The 23,041-nt window shown below is 41.6% G+C and overlaps 1 protein-coding gene across 3 annotated transcripts in view; it reads left to right on the forward strand.

Moving 5' to 3' along the window:
• Positions 1 to 23,040, forward strand: part of LOC110958080 (solute carrier family 12 member 5-like) — a 191,205-nt gene extending 168,165 nt beyond the window's left edge. For 2 of the 3 annotated variants that reach the window (XM_051947897.1, XM_051947899.1), the window contains exons 8-26: positions 859 to 1,070; positions 3,568 to 3,735; positions 3,973 to 4,071; positions 5,178 to 5,235; positions 6,080 to 6,254; positions 6,372 to 6,490; positions 6,764 to 6,862; positions 6,979 to 7,098; positions 7,760 to 7,864; positions 8,183 to 8,351; positions 8,775 to 8,970; positions 9,476 to 9,645; positions 10,763 to 10,894; positions 11,670 to 11,777; positions 12,310 to 12,435; positions 13,739 to 13,971; positions 14,202 to 14,216; positions 14,409 to 14,542; positions 16,811 to 23,040. In XM_051947897.1, coding sequence (XP_051803857.1) covers positions 859 to 1,070; positions 3,568 to 3,735; positions 3,973 to 4,071; positions 5,178 to 5,235; positions 6,080 to 6,254; positions 6,372 to 6,490; positions 6,764 to 6,862; positions 6,979 to 7,098; positions 7,760 to 7,864; positions 8,183 to 8,351; positions 8,775 to 8,970; positions 9,476 to 9,645; positions 10,763 to 10,894; positions 11,670 to 11,777; positions 12,310 to 12,435; positions 13,739 to 13,971; positions 14,202 to 14,216; positions 14,409 to 14,542; positions 16,811 to 16,902 — 2,530 coding nt within the window. In that variant the 3' untranslated portion in view covers positions 16,903 to 23,040. The remainder of the gene's footprint in view (positions 1 to 858; positions 1,071 to 3,567; positions 3,736 to 3,972; positions 4,072 to 5,177; positions 5,236 to 6,079; positions 6,255 to 6,371; positions 6,491 to 6,763; positions 6,863 to 6,978; positions 7,099 to 7,759; positions 7,865 to 8,182; positions 8,352 to 8,774; positions 8,971 to 9,475; positions 9,646 to 10,762; positions 10,895 to 11,669; positions 11,778 to 12,309; positions 12,436 to 13,738; positions 13,972 to 14,201; positions 14,217 to 14,408; positions 14,543 to 16,810) is intronic. The other variant, XM_051947898.1, reaches the window with a different exon arrangement.
• The last annotated feature ends 1 nt before the right edge of the window (position 23,041 follows it).

A 23,041-nucleotide genomic window follows, 5' to 3' on the forward strand; every position in this document is an offset into this window, starting at 1 on the left:
GAAGAAGGATACACAAAACAACAATAACGAGAAGCAAAACAAAAAGATGAGATAAATTTCAGACCAAAAAGACAAAAACGAGAAAACAAATTACAAAAATGAGACACAAATGACAAAAACATGAGACAAAGGACAAAAGTCAGACAAAAAAGACAAAAAACAACAAAAAAATTATGAAAATGAGAAACAAAATGATAAAAAATAAGACAAACAACATGAAACAAAACAAAAAATGAAACAAAATTGTTACAAAGCGACAAAAAAGGGATAAACAACACAAGTGAGACAAAAAAACACAATGACAAAAGACACAAAACGGCGAATAAAATGAAACACAAAGTGACAAAAATATGACAGAAAACACAAGTGAGACAAACAGGAAACACAAAATGGCAAAAATAAGAAACAAAATGACAAGAAATGAGACAACAAAAACAAGACAAAATATTACAAAAAGGGGACACAAATGACAAAGAACAATCTAGTGTTTTACTTTAGGATCAAAACAACTTGTCATGGTCTAGGAATTATTTAACATTAATAATTTTACAAATGTACAATTTGCAGTTAATGTCATCGCTGTGATTTTTACACTTTAAAGTCGTCCCATGGGCCGGATTGGATGTTTGACAGCCCTGCTCTAAATGAATATCGTCTGAGGAGCCGGTGCTGTTGGAGGCCGTTTTTAATCCTGCTAAATCACTTCAGTTACTTTTTACACCTGTTGCATCCCAAGTTACCAAACTGATCATTGCAACCAACTCCAGGCAGAATGTGGCATTTTGTGTTTTAATATTACTAATCTTTACAAAACAAGCTTACGCCCGAACACGTTCTTTCTGCCTTTCTTTCCTCCAGGGTGTGCGTCTTGGGGAACCGCACTTTGGTGTGGAAGACTTTTGATGTCTGCGCCAAGACCATTGAAACGGCTAACGGGACAGTCACCACCCAGCTGTGGAGCATGTTCTGTGATTCGCCTCTCCTCAACGCTACCTGCGACAAATACTTTGCTGCCAACAACGTGACTCAGATCCAGGGCATCCCCGGGGTCACCAGTGGAATCCTGGCAGGTTGGTTCACCCTTATTTCTGCCGGTGCCTCGCTTTGGTACAGTGAGCGCAGAAATGCTGTCTCTTGTTTTTGTTGTTCTGCTGAGTCACTGAGAATTCACTGGTGGCGCTGGGATTCTCTCCTAAAAATATTTAACGCACCGTCATTGTCTTAAAGCAACTTTATCATCCGTCACGTGGAGCTCAAATGTCTTTTCTAAACGGGGAAGCAGAAATATCTCCAGTATGCACTCGTGCTGCAGATTTGTTTTTCAGGGAAAGGGCAGAGAGAGGATTAACAGTAAAAAAGGGACTAATGAAGTTATTAAGGAAAGCTGTCAATTAAGTTTTTGGCTGTTAGTTTGTTAAATTGCATTAGAATGTGTTTTCATGTCTTGCATATAAAAAGCAAATGTAAGCATAATGCCGCACAATGAAGCTCCATTTTCACAGTGTTACGATTTCTGTCATTTCGCAACAGTTGCCTCAGTAGTTCATTATGTCGGGTTGCATTTGAAGAGGTGCAATTCTCACTTTTTCTCACATGGAAAAAAGCATCTGCTCTGACTATGCCGTCACTGTTTGTCACTCCACCTACTGTACATGTGAGTAGATGCTGCAAGACTAAACCTCCTCCTTTGGTGAAAGTCTTTCCAGGAAATTCAGATAAAGATTTAGTTTCACAAAGACACAGCAGGAGAAAGTAGCAGAAGCATTTGCATTTCTTAGCCCTGGGCTCACTGAAACTCCAGGCTACAGAAAGCCCAGAGCTAACTTCACCCTGTTTCACTCTGGTGTTTAATAGCATTAAGGATTCACATGTGAAAGTCTGAGCCCATGGTTACCATGGTGCCCACTAAAGGAACTCTCTCCTTTACTGGCATCAATCAGTAAAATGGACCTTTTAATGTCACAGTTCATGAGACACTTTTAAAACTGACCGGCTGCTCCAGTGATGATGCATTTTCAAGTTATAATTGTTTTTGATACATTATATATGTCTTAAATTTGATATTAAATGTTCGCTTTCTGTTGATTAAACATAATTTTTCTGTTCCGTTTCACTCTCAAAATATCTTGCTACAAAAAAAATGTACAGCACTGTTCAAAAGTTTGGCTTCACTTCAAAATGTCTTTATTTTTAAAAGAAAAGCATTTTTTTCGATGGAAATAACATTAACCCTCATGTTGTCCTGTGGTCGCCAGATCTCCATTTGTGACGTTTTTAGTCGCAAATGGCGACCCGGCGACCGTCCAAATCGAGCGCTCGATCGAGCTGAACCGCGTATCATGTTTTCTTCATGGAGGCAGCCACTTTGTATGATGTCATCAACCTCCTATCATTCCCGGAGCTCGCTACGACCTGGCGACCGTCTAAATCGAGCCCTGCGGGTCAAATTAACCCATTTTACAGTTTTAAAAATGTGGGGGAAAAAAATGCATATTTTCACAGTGAAAACTTCCACATTTTCAAAATTTTTTTAGGATCTTTTTGAACATTTTTTGGTGAAAAAAAAAACTAATTTAAAAAGTGTTTAAGAACATTCTGAAAAAAAATCTACAAAAATCCAGTGAATTTCACTGTCAAATTTGGGGATTTTTTATTTTAAAAAATAAAACTTTTGAGGGAAACTTTTCAGGAATTTTCTTCCTGAAGATTTAGCAAATTTTTTAGAAATTTGCAGAATCTTTTTCTGAATTTTTGGACTTTTTTCAGACAAGGCAACAACATTTTTTTGGTCAGGACAACACGAGTGTTAAATGGATCAGAAATCCAGTCTAGACATTTTGTTAATGTGCTAAATGACTATTCTAGCAACCATCACTCCTGTGCTCTGATGCTACATTGTTAGCTAGCTGTTTGCTATACATCTATGTACCTCAGTGGCATGTTTTCTGTTCTTTGAAATCCCAGAAAAGTCGTGTTGTTTTATCTTTTGGTGGAAGACAACGTGCATGTTCCCCATATTTGAACTTGAGCCTCGTCCTCATAGATTTGTGAACATCAGAATCACTACAAAGCAACTCTCAGAAAGCATTTATTTGCGCTTTGTATAAGACTAATGTAATAGCATCAAACTGTCCATCCATCCATTGTCTATACACCGCCTAATCCTCATTAGTCTATCACAAGGCTACACATAGAGTCAAACAGTCACACTCACATTCACATCTATGGACAGTTAACCTCAGCATGTTTTTGGACTGTGGGAGGAAACCGGAGAAAACCCACGCAGGGAGAACATGCAAACTCCATGCAGGAAGATCCCAGACCCACACCGGGATGTGAACCGGGGATCTTCTGTGCAGCCCCTAGCATCAAATTAATTATGTAAAAATAGCTACAGGCTGATAACTGGATAGCTGAAGACCTACACAGCACTCTTTATGCTAATCATAGACTCACTTCACAGTTGAAACATGTAGCTAAGATGGCAATGTGGAACAAGAACATGTTCTACACGTTTCTCTCTGTGTGAGTGATTCACCTGACTCTACGCTGTTCTTGCGTATCCAGAGAACCTGTTTGGGAACTACTACGAGAAGGGGGACCTGATTGCCAGGAAAAACATGGAGTCAGCGATGGACCAGGACGACCCTCTGACCAACTCCAACCGCTACGTGTTGGCCGACATCACCAGCTTCTTCACGCTGCTGGTTGGCATCTACTTCCCGTCTGTGACAGGTGAAAACCTTAACGGTCTTCATGGATGGATGGATGAATAGATAGATAGATAGATAGATAGATAGATAGATAGAAAGAACCTTTATTTATCCCGCAGCAGGGAAATTTTTCGTCTGATTTTACAAACTGAGAGTGATTTCATTGTTAGCAGTTTAAGGAGCAGCAGACACCCCGTGTTTCCGTGTGTGAATCTCTGCTCATGATCTGATCGTGTCTGCTTGTCGACCCTCTCCTCAGGGATCATGGCTGGATCCAACCGCTCTGGAGACCTGCGTGACGCCCAGAAGTCCATCCCCATTGGAACCATTGCAGCCATCACCACCACCTCCACTGTCTGTATCCTCTCACTACTGCCCTCTGCAGGACAGCAGGGGGCACTGCAAACACCTGCTTTAAAAAAGAATAGTCTCTCTGACTGTTTAAATATTTAAAGTAGTCCGTTTTTAATTATACTTCAGACCTACATTTGGGGATAATGAATTTTTAGAGATATTTCCAAATGATCTGCTGACATGAGATTATGAAGAACACTGTAAGTGAAGGTCAAGTGCACACATTTAAAACTAATCTGCTCATGATTGATGTCACAAAAACCCTAATTATGACCTTGTTTGTAGCCTGTGTAAGTCGCACCAAGATCTCACTCAAACGGTATTTTAAGCCCAGTGCTGATATGTCAGGCCACCAGTCCAGTTTTGGCAGGATTTGAAGCAATGATGCACTGAAGGTCTTTGCTCTGCTGCAGCAGCAAAAACTCGCTGATTGGCCTGTAGGGAGCCTCATAATTAAAGGTCAATATTTAATATTCTGAAAAGCCACAACTGCTTGGACCGATCAGTCCAAACAAAGCATGACGGTATCATTCATAGGAAATGCCGTTTGCCCTTTTTTAAACGGCGGTGAAATGGCTTCTGAATTAGTTATGTGCCGGTGGTGATATCTTTCTAAGTAAAGATCGTATTCATGTTTTAGTGAAAGAATTTTTTTCTCTGGCTGTAAAATTATTGACCAGATGGCTGCTATATGTGCTTCAACATAAAAGGCTGGTAATACTGCATGTCTGTGCCACTGAGGCAGCCGTCTTGAATGCCGTCCAGTGTTTCTCGCAGTAATCAGCTCGGGGCCTACACAAATTTGATTAGGACTTCTAATCGCATCATTGGGCTGCCTATGCAATCACAAGTTAATAAAGCTGAAGGATATTAGTTACAGTGTCACTGATCTCTGAGATATTACTCTGTACAAAATCGATTATTGTCTCTTTGCAGTAAACATAGTTAATTGGTTCATCAAATATTTAAATGCATCTTCAGAAGGAAAGGTTTATGATTTTGTCATGGACTCCTGTCAATCACTGCTCATAAAATATACAAACTGGCTAAACAAGTAACAAATATCCACTGTGCTCTGTGAAATAACTTTCCTGATCCACAACTGCTCAGACATGTCCAGTGTGATTCTGTTTGGTGCCTGCATCGAGGGAGTGGTCCTCAGGGACAAGTAAGTCCATCTGTGACTCGTCGAGGCATCTCTTAACCCTCCTGTTGTCCTCATTTACGGCACCAAAAAATATTCTACAATTCTGCAATTTCATTTAGCAGACGCTTTTGTCCAAAGCGACGTACAAGCAAGAATTCAGACATAAGGAAAAACCTTTAGTAAGTGCAAAAAGTGCTTCAAGTGCGATTGGTCAAAGGTGTTGCTATCAAGTTGCAGGAGAAGTGCTAACTCCCTCTGTTTTTTTCTTGTCTCTTTCCTTACATATATACATATATATCCCCCAAATTTCTAAAAATTTCCAAAGCTTTCAGGAAGAAAATTCCAATAATTCCTGAAAGGTTTCCCTTAAAAGTTTTATTTTCAAAAAAATCCCCCAAATTGAGCAAGAAAATTCTTGTAAATATTTTCAAAAAATGTGTAAAAATCTTCAAAAAAATTCTAAAAATATCTAAAGTGATTACATATATATCAGTAAAACTCCTAATATTTTCTATAAGAATATTTACAAAAAAAATCAACCAAAATCCAGCAAATTTCACTGGATTCTGGTTGAATTTTTTTTGTGAATGTTCTTAAGAAACATTTTCAACTTTTCTTTTTTCCACCAAAAAAATGTTCAAAGATTTCCCAAAAATGTTGAAAATATGGACATCAGAATTTACACTGTGAAAATATTTTTTTTTTCCACATTTTCAAACTTTAAAGCGGGTCAAAGACCCACAGGACGACACGAGGGTTAAAATGACAGATTATTTATTTCATAATGTGCTTGCAATTAGCATCACACTAAACGTAAATATAAATAATCATCCACTAAACAAGTCGCTCTGTAAACCTCCTACAGGTTCGGAGAAGGTGTCCACGGGAACTTGGTGATTGGCACGCTGGCTTGGCCGTCGCCGTGGGTGATTGTGATTGGCTCCTTCTTCTCCACCTGCGGCGCTGGCCTCCAGAGCTTGACAGGAGCTCCTCGTCTCCTGCAGGCCATCGCCAAGGACGGCATCGTGCCCGCACTTCGGGTCCGTTTGTCTTACTTTTTAAATCATAATCTGATGACTTCACACACTGGGAGACATGGCAAATAGCGCTCATGTTAAAGTAGCAGCAGTAATGTCTTTTCTGTGTTGGTCCCGCAGATCTTTGGCCATGGAAAGGCCAATGGAGAGCCCACATGGTCCCTCCTGCTGACGGCGTGTATCTGCGAGAGCGGCATCCTCATCGCCTCCCTGGATGCAGTGGCTCCCATCCTCTCCATGTGAGAACTGAAACAGACACTCTAATTTATTGGCATTTTTAAAAACCAGCAGTGGGAGATTTCAGAGCAGCCAGTCCCCTGCTATTTTTTAAATGATGCAAATGCCAGATTTTTTTTTTTATGCTCAGGATTTATCTCATCACACAAAAGGACAGACCATTTTTTTCTGCTTTGCATAGAAATAGCAGTGAATATCATCCACCTCTTAAATTTCACCTGGTGCTGCATAAGAAGATGTTTCAAACTGAGTGTCTGTGTGTGTGTCTCCTGCAGGTTCTTCCTCATGTGCTACATGTTTGTGAATCTGGCCTGTGCCCTCCAGACGCTGCTGCGGACTCCGAACTGGAGGCCCCGCTTCAAGTTCTACCACTGGTCAGTTCAGCAGCTGCAGAGAAAAGAAGAAGCTGAATGTTTGCATTATAAATCATGCTTCTATTTTTAAATGTGCCTCTTTCTGCCTCTGCTTATCTCTCTGTCCGTCTCTACAGGGCCCTGTCCTTCCTGGGGATGAGCTTGTGTCTCACTTTAATGTTCCTCTGCTCCTGGTATTACGCCCTTGTCGCCATGGTAATTGCTGGCTCCATCTACAAGTATATTGAGTTTGCAGGGTAAGTTTTCAGCGCAGCCCCGGGAGGGAGTGGACTCGCTGACTGCTTGTAACCGGCTTGTGTGCTGCAGTTTGTCTTTTAAGAGTGTGATGTTTGCATATCATCAGCGCTGGTCATTTTTATTATTTAAAGCTGTTTTTGGTTGTAGTTCCACTGATTGCGATTTGTTTCTCGTTTTATCAGCGTTCATTTCTGGCGCAGGTGTAATATAAAGAGGAAAAAAAATGCGAAAATGCATTTTAGGTTGTATTTGTTTGGACGATATTTCATATTAACTGACTCTGGTAAGGACTGGGAGCAAAAAGTGTGATGAGCACATCCCTACTTTTGTGTGTGCTCTGTGACTTTCCACCAATAACATTACTGTCACTTAAACAAAGGCTCTATCACAGGGGCCCTGTGACCCCTATGGTCCCCTGGGTCTGTGCCTGGTGGGCCTGTAATGGAGGAGTAAAGAGTCATGCATTGAAGTGCTGAGTGACGTTTACCAGTGATGCCTAAACTTTAATCACGTTGCATTATGTCGAGCTGTCGTCTAAAATTGGATTTGTTTCAGCGGGGTGACTGTATCATTGTCAATTTCTAAATGTAGAATGAAGCTGCAGAATTATTGTTCAGCTTTTGACTGACAAATATTGACTGGCGCTTGTCTGCGTCACAGAGCGGAGAAAGAGTGGGGTGATGGGATACGAGGTCTGTCTCTGAGCGCCGCACGTTATGCTCTGATGCGGCTGGAGGAAGGCCCTCCACACACCAAGAACTGGAGGTATGACACACACACACACACGTTTTATCCTGATTCCAGTTAACGCAGAAGTTAACAGCATGTTCGTACATGGTCAGCTGTTCTTAGACAATGTGATGCTCCCTGTCACAGCTGTCAAGCATCACAAGTGTTGTGACTTTATATTAACACTTCATTTTTTTCTATCTGTCTTTCCCAACAAGGACTTTTGCTTGTCCGACTCGGCCGTTTCTTTTTTCTAGGCTTTGACCTTTCCTCGCTTTCCTCGCTGCTGTTCTCCTTACTTGTCTTCTTTTGCTTTTTTCTGCCCTGTATTTTCCCGTCCTCTCCTCTCTTCAGGCCACAGCTGCTGGTGCTGGTTAATACAGATGCCGAGCAAAACATTGAGCAGCCCCGTCTGCTGTCTCTGACCAACCAGCTGAAGGCAGGCAAAGGTCTCACCATCGTTGGAACGGCTCTGGAGGGCACCTTCCTGGAGAACCACGAACAGGCGCAGCGTGCAGAGCAGGTAGACCTGTCGCTATCACTTTTCATTCTCTAGCGTGTTTATACTGCACAGCATCATGTGTCACTTCACCAGAAAAGGCCATAAATCTCTCAAAATGTCTAATTCATGTTACAATAGCCAATGCAAACACCTACATTACTGCCAGTAAAATCCATTTTCATTTCTATTCCATATTTTTTTATCAGTGTGAGTCATTATAGATTCTTGATTTTATTTCTTTGAGACTTACCTGCAGACACAAATCCAAATTTCCTCTGCAGCTGACAACTGACATGAATTAGATTAAATTAGAAAAAGGGTATGTGAAAAATATTGCAAATCCAAAAATATCACTGTAAAGATGCTCTTTTAAACACATACAGTGATCATGTGAATTTTAGGAATTATCGTTTTTATACTATCGTTCTTTTTTCTGTCTTTCAGGCGCTGCATAAACTGATGGAGACTGAGAAGGTGAAGGGCTTCTGTCAGGTGACTGTGTCTTCGAACCTGCGTGATGCTACATCCCATCTGCTCCAGGCCAGTGGGCTGGGAGGCCTGAAACACAACGCTGTACTGGTCAGCTGGCCACGCAACTGGAAGCAAGGGGACGAGCACCAGACCTGGAGGAACTTCATTGGTGGGTTACTGAGGGGACAATGAACGGATATTTGCAACCAAAAAGGCTAAAACCTAAAAGCTTTGGCAAAGCGTTCAGGTAGACTAGTGGAACAGCGCTCAGAGAGAGATCGCTTTAACCAAAAACTGCAAGCTGAAGCTCTTTATGTCCAGCTGAAGCATCTCAGCAAGACAAAATCCTTCCCAGCTCCAGCTTTGGAGTGGCTCATCCTGCTACTTAACCTCTCTGTTGAGGGGAAGTAGTCTGTAGAAATCTCCCTGGTAACACAGTAGACACCATGAAAGACAAGGAGGAGTATATACAAGCAGAAACGGCTTTGCTGAGAAATGATTAACCAGTTCTAAAAGCTCTGTTGAAGAGAAACACACTTATATTGCTTATAATAATAATAATAATAATCATTCTGCATTCAAAGCTAAATCCAAAACGCCTTAAAGCCTTCAGTGGCAGTTTCTGTAATGAAAACAGTTCATCACCTCTTTGTTTCTTTCCTTCTGATTTGCAGAGTTGGTCAGAGAAACCACGGCGGCTCACCTGGCTCTGCTGGTCCCCAAGAACATCTCGGCCTTCCCATCCAATGGCGAACGCTTCACTGAGGGCCACATTGACGTGTGGTGGATCGTCCATGATGGAGGCATGCTGATGCTGCTGCCCTTCCTTCTCCGCCAGCACAAGGTACTGTTCAACAGTTGCTTCTACAAGAAAAAGAAAAGGTAAAACAGGTGTTTATTACTTATGCAGTGTAAGCGGGTAAACTGTGAGGTACGGTGCAGATTCCCACTATCAGATCCAATGTTTAGACAGAATATATTAATACATACTCTGAGATGCAGCTCAGAAATGTTGACATTACGATGTCTTTTTTATGCCCCAATCTGATTTAAGTCCTTTAATATTTAGTATCTGCCAATATCTGAGAATATAATAGCAGGTAATGCATGCTTTAAGTATTGTAGATTAGCTGTAGTACCTGGTTGTCCCACTAGGTGGAGTCTTTTAGTGTTTATTAACCACACGTGACGTACGTTAGTGGGGTTACTGCATTCGCTTCGGTATCTGACTGGGTAAGTATGTATGTGTGTATGTCCGGTCCGATATCTCTGCAACCGCTGAAGTCAGGATGATCAAACTTGGCACTGAAGATCAGTCTAAGGTCCCCTGCTCAGTTGTGGAGTTAGAGGTCAGCAGATCAAGTAGGGAGGGATATACGTAGGATGATCAAAATTGATACAGAGTATCATGCATGGGCGTGGTTCTGCCCTCTACTGGGGGCTTGTCTAGTTGTTGTAGCAACCAGAAGAGGCAAGCAGACATCATTGTGGAGGTTTAGTCTGCATGACAAAGTCTGCTGTGACACTTTATGACCTCCAGCCAGTGCACATCAATTATTTCAAGTTGCCGTCAGGTAGGATCTTTACCACAGTGGCATGTTATTTGCGACTTGCCGACAGTATGAGGCCATGAGCAGTTTGAGGTGTGCTGATTGTATATTGTCAATAAATCTGATTTTGAATGTTCTTGCTGTGCATATTAAACAGATTTACAACACACACAAACAAAGGGATTGATTTTAGGTTCTTGTCGATATGATCAGCTAACATTTACTTGACCTGCCCTAAAGCCGATCTCAGGATCAGGCTCGGGACGTTCCTAGTTGACATTGGTGAAACTTTCTGGTGAGTTTCCACAGGTTTAAACAGGCAGATCAGGCTTACCAATGTCAACTCGCTAATGATACATTTCTTAGCGGGAACAATAACGGAATGATATAAATTCTGTTTTTGCTCTTCAGGTTTGGAGGAAGTGCAAGATGCGCATCTTCACTGTGGCCCAGATGGACGACAACAGCATCCAGATGAAGAAGGACCTGACCACGTTCCTCTATCACCTCCGTATCGACGCCATGGTGGAAGTCGTAGAAATGGTGAGATTTCTCAAGGCCAGGCTGATTTTTAAAAATAATATATATCTGCAATCACAATTAAATGAGCAAAACTATACACCCTATAAAAGTACATTCATAAGCACGTAAAGCTCAGTGCTACTCAGCTGGATATGTAATTAGAAAATCTAGCTTTGCCTCAAGCTTGGCCAGTTGTTCCAGCGAACATGCAGGGAGGCGATGAGGAGGCACGACTGCTGTGATCATTGCTCTGCTGAACCCCTCTAAATTATTCGCGCAACAGCATGAAAGACGGCGTTATGGCGTCAGTATGCTTCATTCAGAGTTCTAGTTGGAAGGTCAGGCAGCGATTAAAGCCTCCTTCCCCTACACTCTCTGCAGTGCTGTAAATGGGCAGCTACATCTGATTTTTGTTGACTTTCCAAAGTCCACATTAAACTTTCATGTGCGCTGCTTGAGGAGAGTGACCAGGTGTGCAGAGAAAGGAGGCAGGAATTTAATTACATTTCTCGAGCTAATTTTTCAATCCTAACCAAATTACTTTTGTCGCTTTCGAATGTCTTTGAGGAGAGGCTGTCAGAAAGCGTCAGACTGTAGTATAAGCCGGTCTGTATGGAGAACACCTCAGCTCCTAACCTCCCCGGATGAAACTTGTCCTTGTTAGAGGGAACGGAGCCACTGGTGACTGCATCTGTGTCATGGTGTCAGCGGAGGAGTCAGAGAAGACAGCGCTACACAAGAGAATATACGAGGAAAACCCAAATGAATTTTTAAAAAAATGTCTTTTTGCTCTCAGCATGACAGCGACATCTCGGCCTACACTTACGAGAAGACCCTGGTGATGGAACAACGGTCGCAGATGCTTAAGCAGATCAACCTGACTAAGAATGAGCGTGAGAGAGAGGTAAGGAAGTTTGTTTATGTCAAAGTTTTGTTTTGAAATGCATTCAAAGATGCACTCATAAGCATGACAGGACTTGACAGGGCGACTTGGCATGGCCTGGCTGGGATTGACTTGACTTGACTTAACGTGACACACAAAGCCCTCTGGACAAACGCATTTCTACAGTTAAATTAGAGCAGCAGGACACCATATTTATCCTCTCTGTCTGGGCTGACTGCAGCCACAAAAACAACTGCTTTGCTTTTGTGTATGACAGCATGATGATGTTTTGACAGACTGAGAAAGTAAAAGATATCGCTGTGGGTATTATACTGTCATTCCCTCCACCAAGCTGCTTGTTGAGCTAAAAGATTGCCCGATTCTCTGGGTCAATAAATCTAAAACTAGTGCAATCACTTCACTTTTGCTCTCTGTGAGTCGTGGCAGTAATATACAGGAAGTAAATGTAAATCCTTATTCAGGAACTGCAGTGCTTCTTGTCAAATGTTTGTCTTTAAAACAAAAAAGATCACTTCATTCTCTGTCGCCACAGATCCAGAGCATCACTGATTCATCCCGTGGATCTATCCGCCGCAAGAACCCGGCCGCTGTGACCACCCAGCTGAGTGTGACCGAGGACCCGCCTGCAGCCAGCAAAGAGGAGAAGCCTGAAGAAGAGGTGGGCTCTGCTTCTCCAGTAGGACACGACTGACCTCAGTTTGCAGTGTTTATTTGTAGGGTCAGAGCAAGGAGAACAGCTCAGCTCAGGGTTGAGATAAAGCCAAGAAGCCAGGGGTGTTGTGATGTTTATGTTCTGACTTTAACCCTCCTGTTGTCCTCATTTACGGGCACCAAAAAATATTGTTTCCTTGTCTGAAATAAATACTAAAATTCAGCAAAAAAATTACCCAAATTTTTGAAAATTTGCAAAACCTTCAGGGAGGAAATTCCAAGAATTCCTTAAAAGTTTTATTTTAAAAAAAAAATCCCTCAAATTTGGCAAGAAAATTCATGTAAATATTTTCAAAAATGAGCAGAAAATCTTCCCAAAAAAATCCTATAAATATCTAAAGTGGTTACATATATGTCAGTAAAACTTTTAATATTTTCTTCAAGAACATTCACAAATGTATCAATCAAAAGCCAGCGAATTTTTAACATTTGTTTTTTTTCCCACCAAAAATATTTCAGATATTTCCCAAAAATGTTGAAAATGTGGACATCAGAAGTTTCACTATGAAAATATGTATTTTTTTTCACATTTTCAAACTTTAAAGTGGGTCAATTTTGACCCACTTTAAAGCAGGATGACACGAGGGTTAAACATGAACAACTAACATTGAATAGCATTGCTAAAAGATAAGACAGAACTTTATCAATCCTGAAGTAAATTCATATGCCAGATATTGCTCATACGCGATAGGTACATTAAAATAAGTCTACAATAGAAAGCAAGTACTGGTAATGATTCTGAGGTAGTACAGCAGTATTGCTCCCTCTGGTACTGTCCTACACAAATTAAAGCCATGTGTGAAAATGACGAGTAATGCTGGTTATGACGGTTTATGCATTAGGCTATCACATAGCAAGGCTTAACATCTGTTTGGAGATTAAACTGTGTGCCTTTGGACAAAGCTAGGCTAGTTAGCCATGCTAAGCTAAGTAGCATGCTAAATAAAATCTGAGCGAGAAAGAAAATTAGGACATTTCTCAAAATGTTTGCTCAACTATTCGGGTATCTAATGCCACTTTTCTGTTGAACTGATGTCATCTTTCGTTCTAACTAACAAACCAGGTGATGCACAGGAATCAGAACAAGGCTCCTTTAATCACACTTGTCCTTCCTCTCCCTCTCTCACACACTGTGGCTCTGTGTGACTTTACCTGCATTCCTACATCTCCACCTCAACTGTGACTCTTTCAACCGTCCGTGTAATGTACATGTAAATCCACATCCGCCCTCGTTTCCTCTCGTCCCATAGTCAAAGTCGGCCTCTTCCCCTGTGTCCCCCCCTGCCCAGGTCCAGCTCATCCATGACAACACCACCCCAGCCAGCCCCGCGACCCCAGCCACCCCGCTGACCCCCGGAGAGGCGGCTCAGAGCCCCGGGGAGCAGGTCCAGATGACCTGGACTGAGAAGTGTGACGGCGAGCCCGCCAAGCCGCCCGGAGCAGCCACACCAGAGGGCATCAAAGACATCTTCAATATGAAGCCGTGAGTGCTCTGCGACGCTCCATGAACCTTTAGCCGCTGCAAAGGAGAATTACTGCCTTGTTCCTGACAAAAAGAGCCTCTAGTCTCCATGCTGTTTTTCTTCATAATAATATTGCACCACGTTGTCTGCTGGATTTCAGGCTTGTTTGCAGAAGAAGAAATTAGATTTGCTGAAAACGTTAACAGCTTAGTGCTGATACTGATGTGTTTCTCTTCTTGTCATGCTGCAGTGAGTGGGAGAACCTGTAAGTACTGAAGCCCCTATAATACTCATTCACACGTTTTGCACTTATCCTCATTTGCTGACTTGATCAGCAGAAGATGTGAACGGACTGAATGAGTGTCTGTCGCCTCAGTGTATAGTGACACGTTTTAAAGCATCTCATCAGCGTGGATCACTTGGATTTGTAATTTTCTGTGGCTTTGTCTTCACTCAGGAACCAGTTCAATGTGCGACGTATGCACACAGCACTCCGGCTGAATGAAGTCATCATTAAAAAGTCCTCAGAGGCCAAGCTAGTGCTGCTCAACATGCCGGGGCCGCCTAAGAACCGGACAGGCGATGAGAACTGTATCCTTGGCCGGGACAGACGTGTGTTTACTGAGCGGAGTCTCGAATGTGTTCGTAAAAGTGCTTGTTTCCTTTGAAAACACAAGTAACCAGCCAGTCATTTCAGCGCCATAGTAATACACCGTACCTACAGTTCAGCTGACTACAAAAATCAATGCAAACAAACCGGAGGTCTAAACCGCAGCTGAATTAATTTGTATTAGTTGTTGTCCGAAGATTATCCTCAGGACTCAGGGAAGCTTTGAAATACTGTCACCTGGTGACAAATGAATAGGAAAGATTAATGTCACTAATATTCTATGTGTAGGATTATATATAAGACTATTAGATGGATGTTTGTCCAAATTTTTACATCAGCAGAGCATCAGCTTTAAATAATTATTCAGCCATCGACATTTAATAAGACACCAAGGTATTAAGCAGAACTACAGATGTATAAGTATAAATGTTACATAGAGTTTGCGGTGTGAAAAACTCTGAAACCTTTAGGGAAGCTCTACAGATACAGGAAAACCACACAGAGAGCGCAGTACTCCACCAAGGCTGATCAGTCCTATCATTTCTGACGGATAAGTCCTGATACGTCAGCAGCAGTTGATTTGTAGTAGGATCACAATCATGTGCGTTCACTTGTTGTCATGGTTACAGGGATGCCATGCTGCTATCTCTCAATGATACAGAAATCTTTAACAAAGCAGCGGATCCAGACTATGAGCTGCATCGCTGCCAGAATCTGTAGCAGCTCCAGTGCTTCATCTGGTTCTGCACAGGAGGCGTTCAGGTGCAGCTCTGAGTTCTACATCACCTGCATTTTGGAAGTGCTCGGGGGGGATACCACATGGCCACAATAGTTTGTACGTAAAGAACTGAAAATACCGTCGAAGCACAAAAATAGGCTTCACATTTGTGGTTGTAGGCGAAGAGAAGCAAGTGGAATGCTGTCTAAACAAATCTCTTCAGCTCGACTTGCAGGACTTAAAAAAAAAAAGGTGCATATCTGCTCTGTTGGACAGTGAACAGAAAAACAGCTCTGAAATGTTGTTTGTGAAGACACGCCATTAGATCAATTAAAAATGTCTCCAAATTGATGCTAATGTTGCTTCATCTGTGCTGGACGTGCAAATGGGCAATTATATCAACATTTTCAAAAAATGTATTCATAAAGAAGAAGGTATTTGCATTATTTGCAGAGCCTTTGTCATGGCACTCCAGATTTTAGCCCGACACATTCTCTTTGCTTTAATTATCATCATGATGTGTCTAAAACTTGATTGACTGGAATCCATTTGTGGCAAACTGAACTGATTCGACTGGAGGTTAGAAAGGCTCACACCTCTGTAGATGCTCTAAGATCCCACACTTCACGCTGAATGTCAGGACAAAAACTGAGCCATGAAGTCTGAGGAAGTCCTCTGTGATAAAACCGTAATGAGGTATGGGTCAGGGCAAGGGTAAGAATCATGTCTGAAGCTTCGAGTGTTCCCCGGGGAACGGTAAGGCTCCATGTTTTTTGAAATGGAAAAATTGTGGCGCCACTTGGACTTTCCCCAGAGTTGGCTGTTTGACCAAACAAAAAGCAAACCTCATTTAAAGGACACAGAGAGCACGAAGGAAAAGATGAGACAAAAAATGTAACTTCTTTGAGCTGCAGTGAAGCATGGTGGAGGTATCATCATGCTAAGGACCGGCAGGGGCAGGGAGGCTGGTCACAACTAAAAGGAGAACAAACGCTGGGAAATAAAGAGCGCTGGCAACATCAGAGTGGGACAGTGGTTCGTATTTTACATGATAGTGAGCCGAAGCAAACAGCCGAGAAAATGCTGGAGCAGCTTCAGGACGAGTCTGCGGCTGGGCTACTTAAGGACAGCCGAAGCGAAGGTTTAAACCCATTAAAACGTCTGTGGACGGACCTGAAGATAGCAGTTCAGATGCTTCTCATCCGATCTGACGAAGCCTTAAAGGATCTGAGAGGAAGAATGGGATAAAGTGGTAAAATCCAGGTGCACAAAGCCTGCAGCGCTTTACCCAGGCTTACCTGACTCAGAGCTGTAATGCCTGTCAAAGGAGCTTCTACAAAGTAATGAATTAAGGGTCTCAGTGCTTTTGTAAGTTTCTAATACATTTGCAAACATTTTTAGCATATTTTCACTTTTTCATGATGGATTATTGAGTGTATGATGGGTCAGAAATGTGACGACTACTTTCTGAGTGACCGTATGTTCTTGATTTTTTTTGCTTCCTCTAGTTTCTTTAACCTTTCTCTCCCAGACATGGAGTTCCTTGAGGTTCTCACCGAGGGCCTGAACCGGGTCCTCCTGGTCCGTGGAGGCGGCCGTGAGGTCATCACCATCTACTCCTGAAAAAGCAGCCCCCTCCCCCTCCATCACCAGCCCTCCCTCAGCCCTGTTCCTGTATCACCTGTACTCCCACCTTCTCATCAATGCTGCTTCGTTACCGTGACACTCTTTCCATATATTTCTGTAAGGTAGTCCTCTCACATCCCACCAATAGCCCAGCTCAGCTTCAGCACCTCTCCCTCAGCTCCATCCTCAGCAGACCGATGAGCAGCATCACCTGTTCAGCTACTAAACCTTTCACTCTAGTCCCGTAAGCTACTATGACTATTGTAGGCTCTAGACTGCATTAGATGCTATCTAGATTTGCTGTTAAAGAGGTTATTTTTGTTCTTTGCTAGTCAGTAATCTACTGTAGTAACTCACATGAAGTCAGGAGGAGGAGGAGGAGGAGGAGGTGGGTGTGGGTTGTTAGCTGAGGTGTGAGCGCACCACATGCACGTATGTGTCTGTCTTTGTTTTAATCCCTGCAGCTTTTTTTTCTCTTTTTTTTTGGGAATCCGAACACAAATGTGGCATAGACGCGGCTTCTGCTTGGAAAGAACGAGAGCCAGCTGAAATGAGCTCAATGTAGGATTGTCTTTTAGCTCCCTCGTGGTGATCGGACACCTCCCACAGCTTTCCAGCCTGTTGTCTCTGATGTGAATTATCGTTCAAGGCAAAAGACACTGCTACCCACAGTCAGGACCACCAGCTGGAGGAAGGAGGAGAATATAGCTGTTAAGTACGAACTGTGAAATTCACTCTGAAATTCAAAGAAGACTGAAACGGCACGAGGATCAGACCCGCATCACCCTTTAGCGTAACATCCTCACGGTGGTGTGTGTTTCCACTCCACTTGTTCTGTTACTGCCATCACTGTCTCTCCACCTCTCCTCCTTTTCAACTCATTTCTAAGTGGCTGTTCATCCCCGTGGCCACTGTTAGTGCCAAAAAAAAAGACGAGGCTAGCTTAGTTTGTAGAGATTGACACGTGGTTAAACTGTGAATAGTGCGTTTCCTAGCAGAAGGCTGGCGTGACAGCGGAAGTGGGGAGACGGTTCAAAAGCCCCCCACCAGAGGAGATTATCATCGCCAGCACCCCTCGACCCTCGTGTGGATCACTGTAAATAATGTACAAGCTCTGACGCGTTGTTCAGTATGAGTGTAGTATTTTTGTGACATACTTAAAAAGCTTCTAGTGGAGAGAAAACGTTCCTTCGCTCAGAGGGACAGCTCAAAAACGCTGTTTTTAAGAAAAAAAAAGTTATTTATTTATCGGATTTATTTATTGGATGGCATAGGCTCCTGTCACTATGGTAACCGTCATTGTAACCTCGACAAAGCACTGCACCTGCACTGTCCACCACTGTGCAACACGTGAAATTTTTGATGATTTCATCAAGTTCATTGAAATGTTTTAGAAAAAAAATGAGAACTAGTAAATGTTATTTTTTCATCTAGAGAACAAATATGTATTTATGTTTATAGACAGACGTTGCACATGTTGATGAAATAGTCGTATAACATTCTGATTGTCACTCAAAGGTGTAATCACTGTTTTTGCCAAATTTCGATACATTAAATGTGCCATATCAAAGTATTTTTCAAAGAGAGATAGTAAACAAAATTCTATTCATTTAATCAGAGAGAACAAAGTGCGTTTAGAAAAAGGTTTACGGCGGTGTCGGCATGACGACGACGCCGCAGTTGGAAAGTCGGCCTGTAGATGATTAAAGAATCCATGTTCAGCTCTCCCCAAAGCTCCCAGCCGTTGAAGTGGACATATCTATCTGAACATCTATCAGCTATTTGTTTATAGGGTCCAGTCTAAATAAGCAGAGAGAACAACGGCTTCTGTAGCTACCAAACAAAAGAACTCTATGCAGTAGACTTTGCAGTGAGATTTTCTATCCTCTAGATTGAAGATTTGAGCCACACATGCCCCCCCGACTGAATGACGTGTGAGCAAATCATGTTTAGGTTTTTGAAAAAGTGCATCTTGGAAGGAATGTGCAATAGTTGAAATCCGGACTCATGTGATCATGTTATTTATTTTTTTACACATATATTTTGTATATGTAGATTTCGTAAGTCTTATAAAATCCAGAATCATCTCACTCTGACCAAGGACAGCTGTCACTTTACGTTGATTCTTCCTGTTTCTTTTCTCGGAGAAACTGTTTTTGGTCATTTGCACTTGTAGTAGAAATATAAATATAAATAAACACGTATATATACACAGTATATACAGTATAGGGAAGCAAAACAAAATTAGTTTCTAGAACTATTTAAAAACAGTATTAAATGTTTTTAGTGTTGCTTGAATGTCGGACCATATGTTGTGAATGCTGCTAGTATCTATAGATTTATTTGTACTGTAAATAGAGATGACTAAAGCAACATTAAAGATGAAGTGATAAAGGGTATAGACATACATATCAGTGGTGGTTGTGGTTATCTATCAAGACAAGGCTGTACCTGAATACATTTGGCCTGGACAGGGTTAGCTTTCTGTTTTATTAGAAAACTATACTGAATACCTTGATGCAATATTACAACTGAGGGGAAAACCCTCCACCCTTTTATTCTCTTTTTAAAGAAAAAAAGCTCTTAAATATTACTATCTTTAATCCCACAAGTAAAGTGAACCAATTTTAACTAACGCAGTGTACTTAAGCTGACAGGAATTGCCAAAAAAAGAAGTTTAAATATGAATATTTCTGGTTTATTTATTTGATAAATGTTACTGTTTGCAAATTTTTAACACACCTACCTTTGACACCTGTGATACTTAACAAGCAGCCACTCCTAGTTTTCAAAGATTCTGGGGTGCCAAGTCACGAGGATTTTCTTTACTACGCTTGTCACAGTGAACTCTGACAAAAAAAAAAAAAGGGGGTTGTTTAACACTCGCACCAGTTTTTGAAGAACACGGTTATTTTAAGGATCGTCAAGACAACATCGCCTGCATCAACTGAGCCTTTTAAATTTATTCAAAAGAAAAAGCTATCCGGTGTTTCTTGGAGATGTTTATTGGAAATGAATTTATTTATTGAATTATCAGTGTTTTATAATTGCTGTTTGCATGGTACTATGTGGCAATATTTGTTTTAGTGGTTTCTATAGTGATGACTTCCATGTTCAAGGTGCAGGAGGTGGCGGTCAATGTTCTCAATGAGTTACACAGTTTGAGAACTGAGGAGCGTCGCCATGCAGTCGGCGACAGGGTTCGACCTTGAAAACAAGTCTTTTGCAAAAAATAAGAAAAAGTATGAGTTCACTATATTGTTACTTGTTATATTTCAATCTTGCTCAAGTAGTCTTATGTAACGTAATAGGAGATTTTGAGTTTGCGAATAGACAGGCCTTAGGAATGGTCATTTCACCTTTGTAAATATGCAGTATATATATCACTTAAGTCAGAGGCACTGTAACCTTCTAGTGTTGTCTTCTGTTGTACTCTGTTCTATCACTGTGGGCAAAAGTCTTAGAGTTTTGTAAGATTATGTGCAATATTGTTCTCACATTCTTTTTTTTTCATTTGTCACGGTTCTGTTTTTTAGATTCTATAAATAACTGAAAGCGTCAGCAGTCGCTTACTTTATCAGAATGTTTGTCACTGGGTCTAACGGACCGTAAAGATCTGAAGTGTTCGACCCAAATGTGGCTGAGGCAGCAACGCACTTTACACTGAGGGGAGGGTCCGAGCAGAGCAACCTGCTCTGTACACTCTATCCCACAGTGACCTCTGGTGGCACTAGAGTGTATTACAGCCAGCTGTGGCCGTCTGACAGCTCAGACTTAGAAAACACAATGAATTACCTTCATCTCGCTCCAGAGACCTACCTGCTGACTCTGTTAACATCACTTCAGCATTTTCTTACACCTTTTCAGCATGCATCACATTATTTCCTTTCTCTTGCCAAACTTCTTTAAAAAGAATATTAGTATCTGTTTCAATTTATAGTGCTTGTCACTCAATCTGTGAGGTGAGCCTTCCCAGAATTCCCCCCCAGTCCCCCCTACCTGCCCCCAGAATCCCTGGTTCTCCCCCATCCCAGCCACAGAATCCACCCCAGCTCTGTATTTTAAATGTGACTGCAGTATAATTCTGAAAAATGATCAAAGAATATAAAACTCGCGCTTCCAATTCTGGTACGGGCTCTGCTTGCACAGCACCGGATAGTCGACTTAGAAACCAGCACGTCCCTCTACCCCCCCAAACTGATCCACGGTTTAGATCAGATCCTTCGCCTGCACAACTGTAGCATGAGACAAACCTGCCGGTGATCATTACTCAGTCTCCATCCTTAAATGGATATTAAGGGCTCTGAAACACATCTGTTACCGGGTTGAGGAGGCTGTCCTGTTAAGACACCAACAGAGAAATCTAAAACTAATTCCGGAGCATTGCAGAGAGGGCACACAGTCTGTAGCTGAACCCCATCGTACCCCTCAGCATGTCCTCACACAGACGTGCCTGTAACACAACAGCTGCATTTACATTTCACACAGTCGATCTCTCTGGGAGTCAGATGAGGAAAAAAAAAACAGCTCGAGTGGCTATCCACGCGGTGCAGGCCAGAGCCCCACTCCAGTTCTGTTTGTGTAACTCAGTGCATGCATGCAATTACCCTGAACAAGGTATATTGAAAATATATTGGGTGTTTGTGGTATAAAAGTATTTTGTTTTGATCAGTTAGAAACTTTTCTTTCTAGTCGTATGATATTTTTCTCTTTCCTTAGGACTGGCCAATCATTGTATCCGATATTATGAATATTATTCTAGTACAAGATTCTATTTTTTATGGTAGATCTGTTGACAAGGTCCTCTCATCGTGTCAAATATTATCTGCAGATGAAGTGATTACCAAAGTATATTTCAGTTAACTACATAAATGAGTGTGAAAATGTGTGCTCCAGTGAATTAGACGCAAACAAGTGAATGCTGTTTACCTTCTTCTGAAGAATTTGTAGCAATTATTTGTCACAACAGGTTGTTTCAACAATATAAGGAACATCGGGCAAAGTCGTAGAAGAGACGCTTGAGAAGGCTCAAACCTGTAGATTGACCTCTTCTCAGTCACCAGCTGTAGTTAAATATAAATGTATCCAACAACCAACCTGGTCTGCTATGAAGGCATTCAAACCTTAAAGCGACAAGTGTGACATCTTGGAATTTCTTGGGGAAGAGCAAGCAAACTGGGAACAGGTGTCCTGACTGTTCAAAGGTAACTAACTAAAGCTGCAAGCATCTCAGAAGCTCCTAGTTTATGTCATTTGTGTGATCCGTACTAGAACTCCTGGCTATTTTACAGAATATTTCTTGGCTCCAGTAAATTATTCTGGCACGTAATCCCTCAGAAAACTGATGTCAGTTTCAGATTTTTGCATAATTTAAATGGCATATTAAATATTGAGCTTTAGAGGTGCCTGATAGTTTCCTTTGAACAGACTTTTTCCAGTCAGCCTGCTGCGGTTTCATTATTAACTGACAGACGTGAATGACGCTAATCTTCTCATTTAAGTCCTATTTTGCACATATTTTCCAAATTGTATTTTCCTACAATACTTGGGCCTTGAAAAATTCAGTATTTAATTACCGGTGCCTCCCTCCAGACTTGTTTTTAATTCACTGGACTTGTGGGAAACATTTTGTATGGATGCTTGAAAAACTGTAATGGATGTAGATGAACTATACGGCATAAACACACACAAAGACACACCTGTATCAGATTTCACAAATGAGAGACGTTCTTTCATTCTGAAGCGTTCGTTATTTTCCTTGATACTGTACCTAGTCTTCTGGTAAAGCCGTAGTGTGTTCCTTTCAGTTTCGTGGGAGTGTGTATGTGTCTACATGTGCACTTGTAATTGCTGGGGGCGGGGGTGGTTATGGGCGAGGGTGGGAGGGGGCTACGTGTAAATAAATCAAATACAGTTAGTGTGGAGGTGTTTATTTTTTGTGTCAGTGTAAGTTAAGTACTCTAAAATAAAAAAAAGACGTATTATTCTCTATTGTGATTCATGGTACATTAAAAAGAGGAAAAAGTAGTTTTATCTTACATTTCAAATGCTTATCTCTATGGCTTCTGGCGATACCCGTTCCATTTTATAGATTTGTCAGCACAAAATGCAATAAACCAATACCATTTTATTACAG

The sequence above is a fragment of the Acanthochromis polyacanthus genome, chromosome 5 (genome assembly GCF_021347895.1).
Source record: "Acanthochromis polyacanthus isolate Apoly-LR-REF ecotype Palm Island chromosome 5, KAUST_Apoly_ChrSc, whole genome shotgun sequence".
Classification (NCBI taxonomy): domain Eukaryota; kingdom Metazoa; phylum Chordata; class Actinopteri; family Pomacentridae; genus Acanthochromis; species Acanthochromis polyacanthus.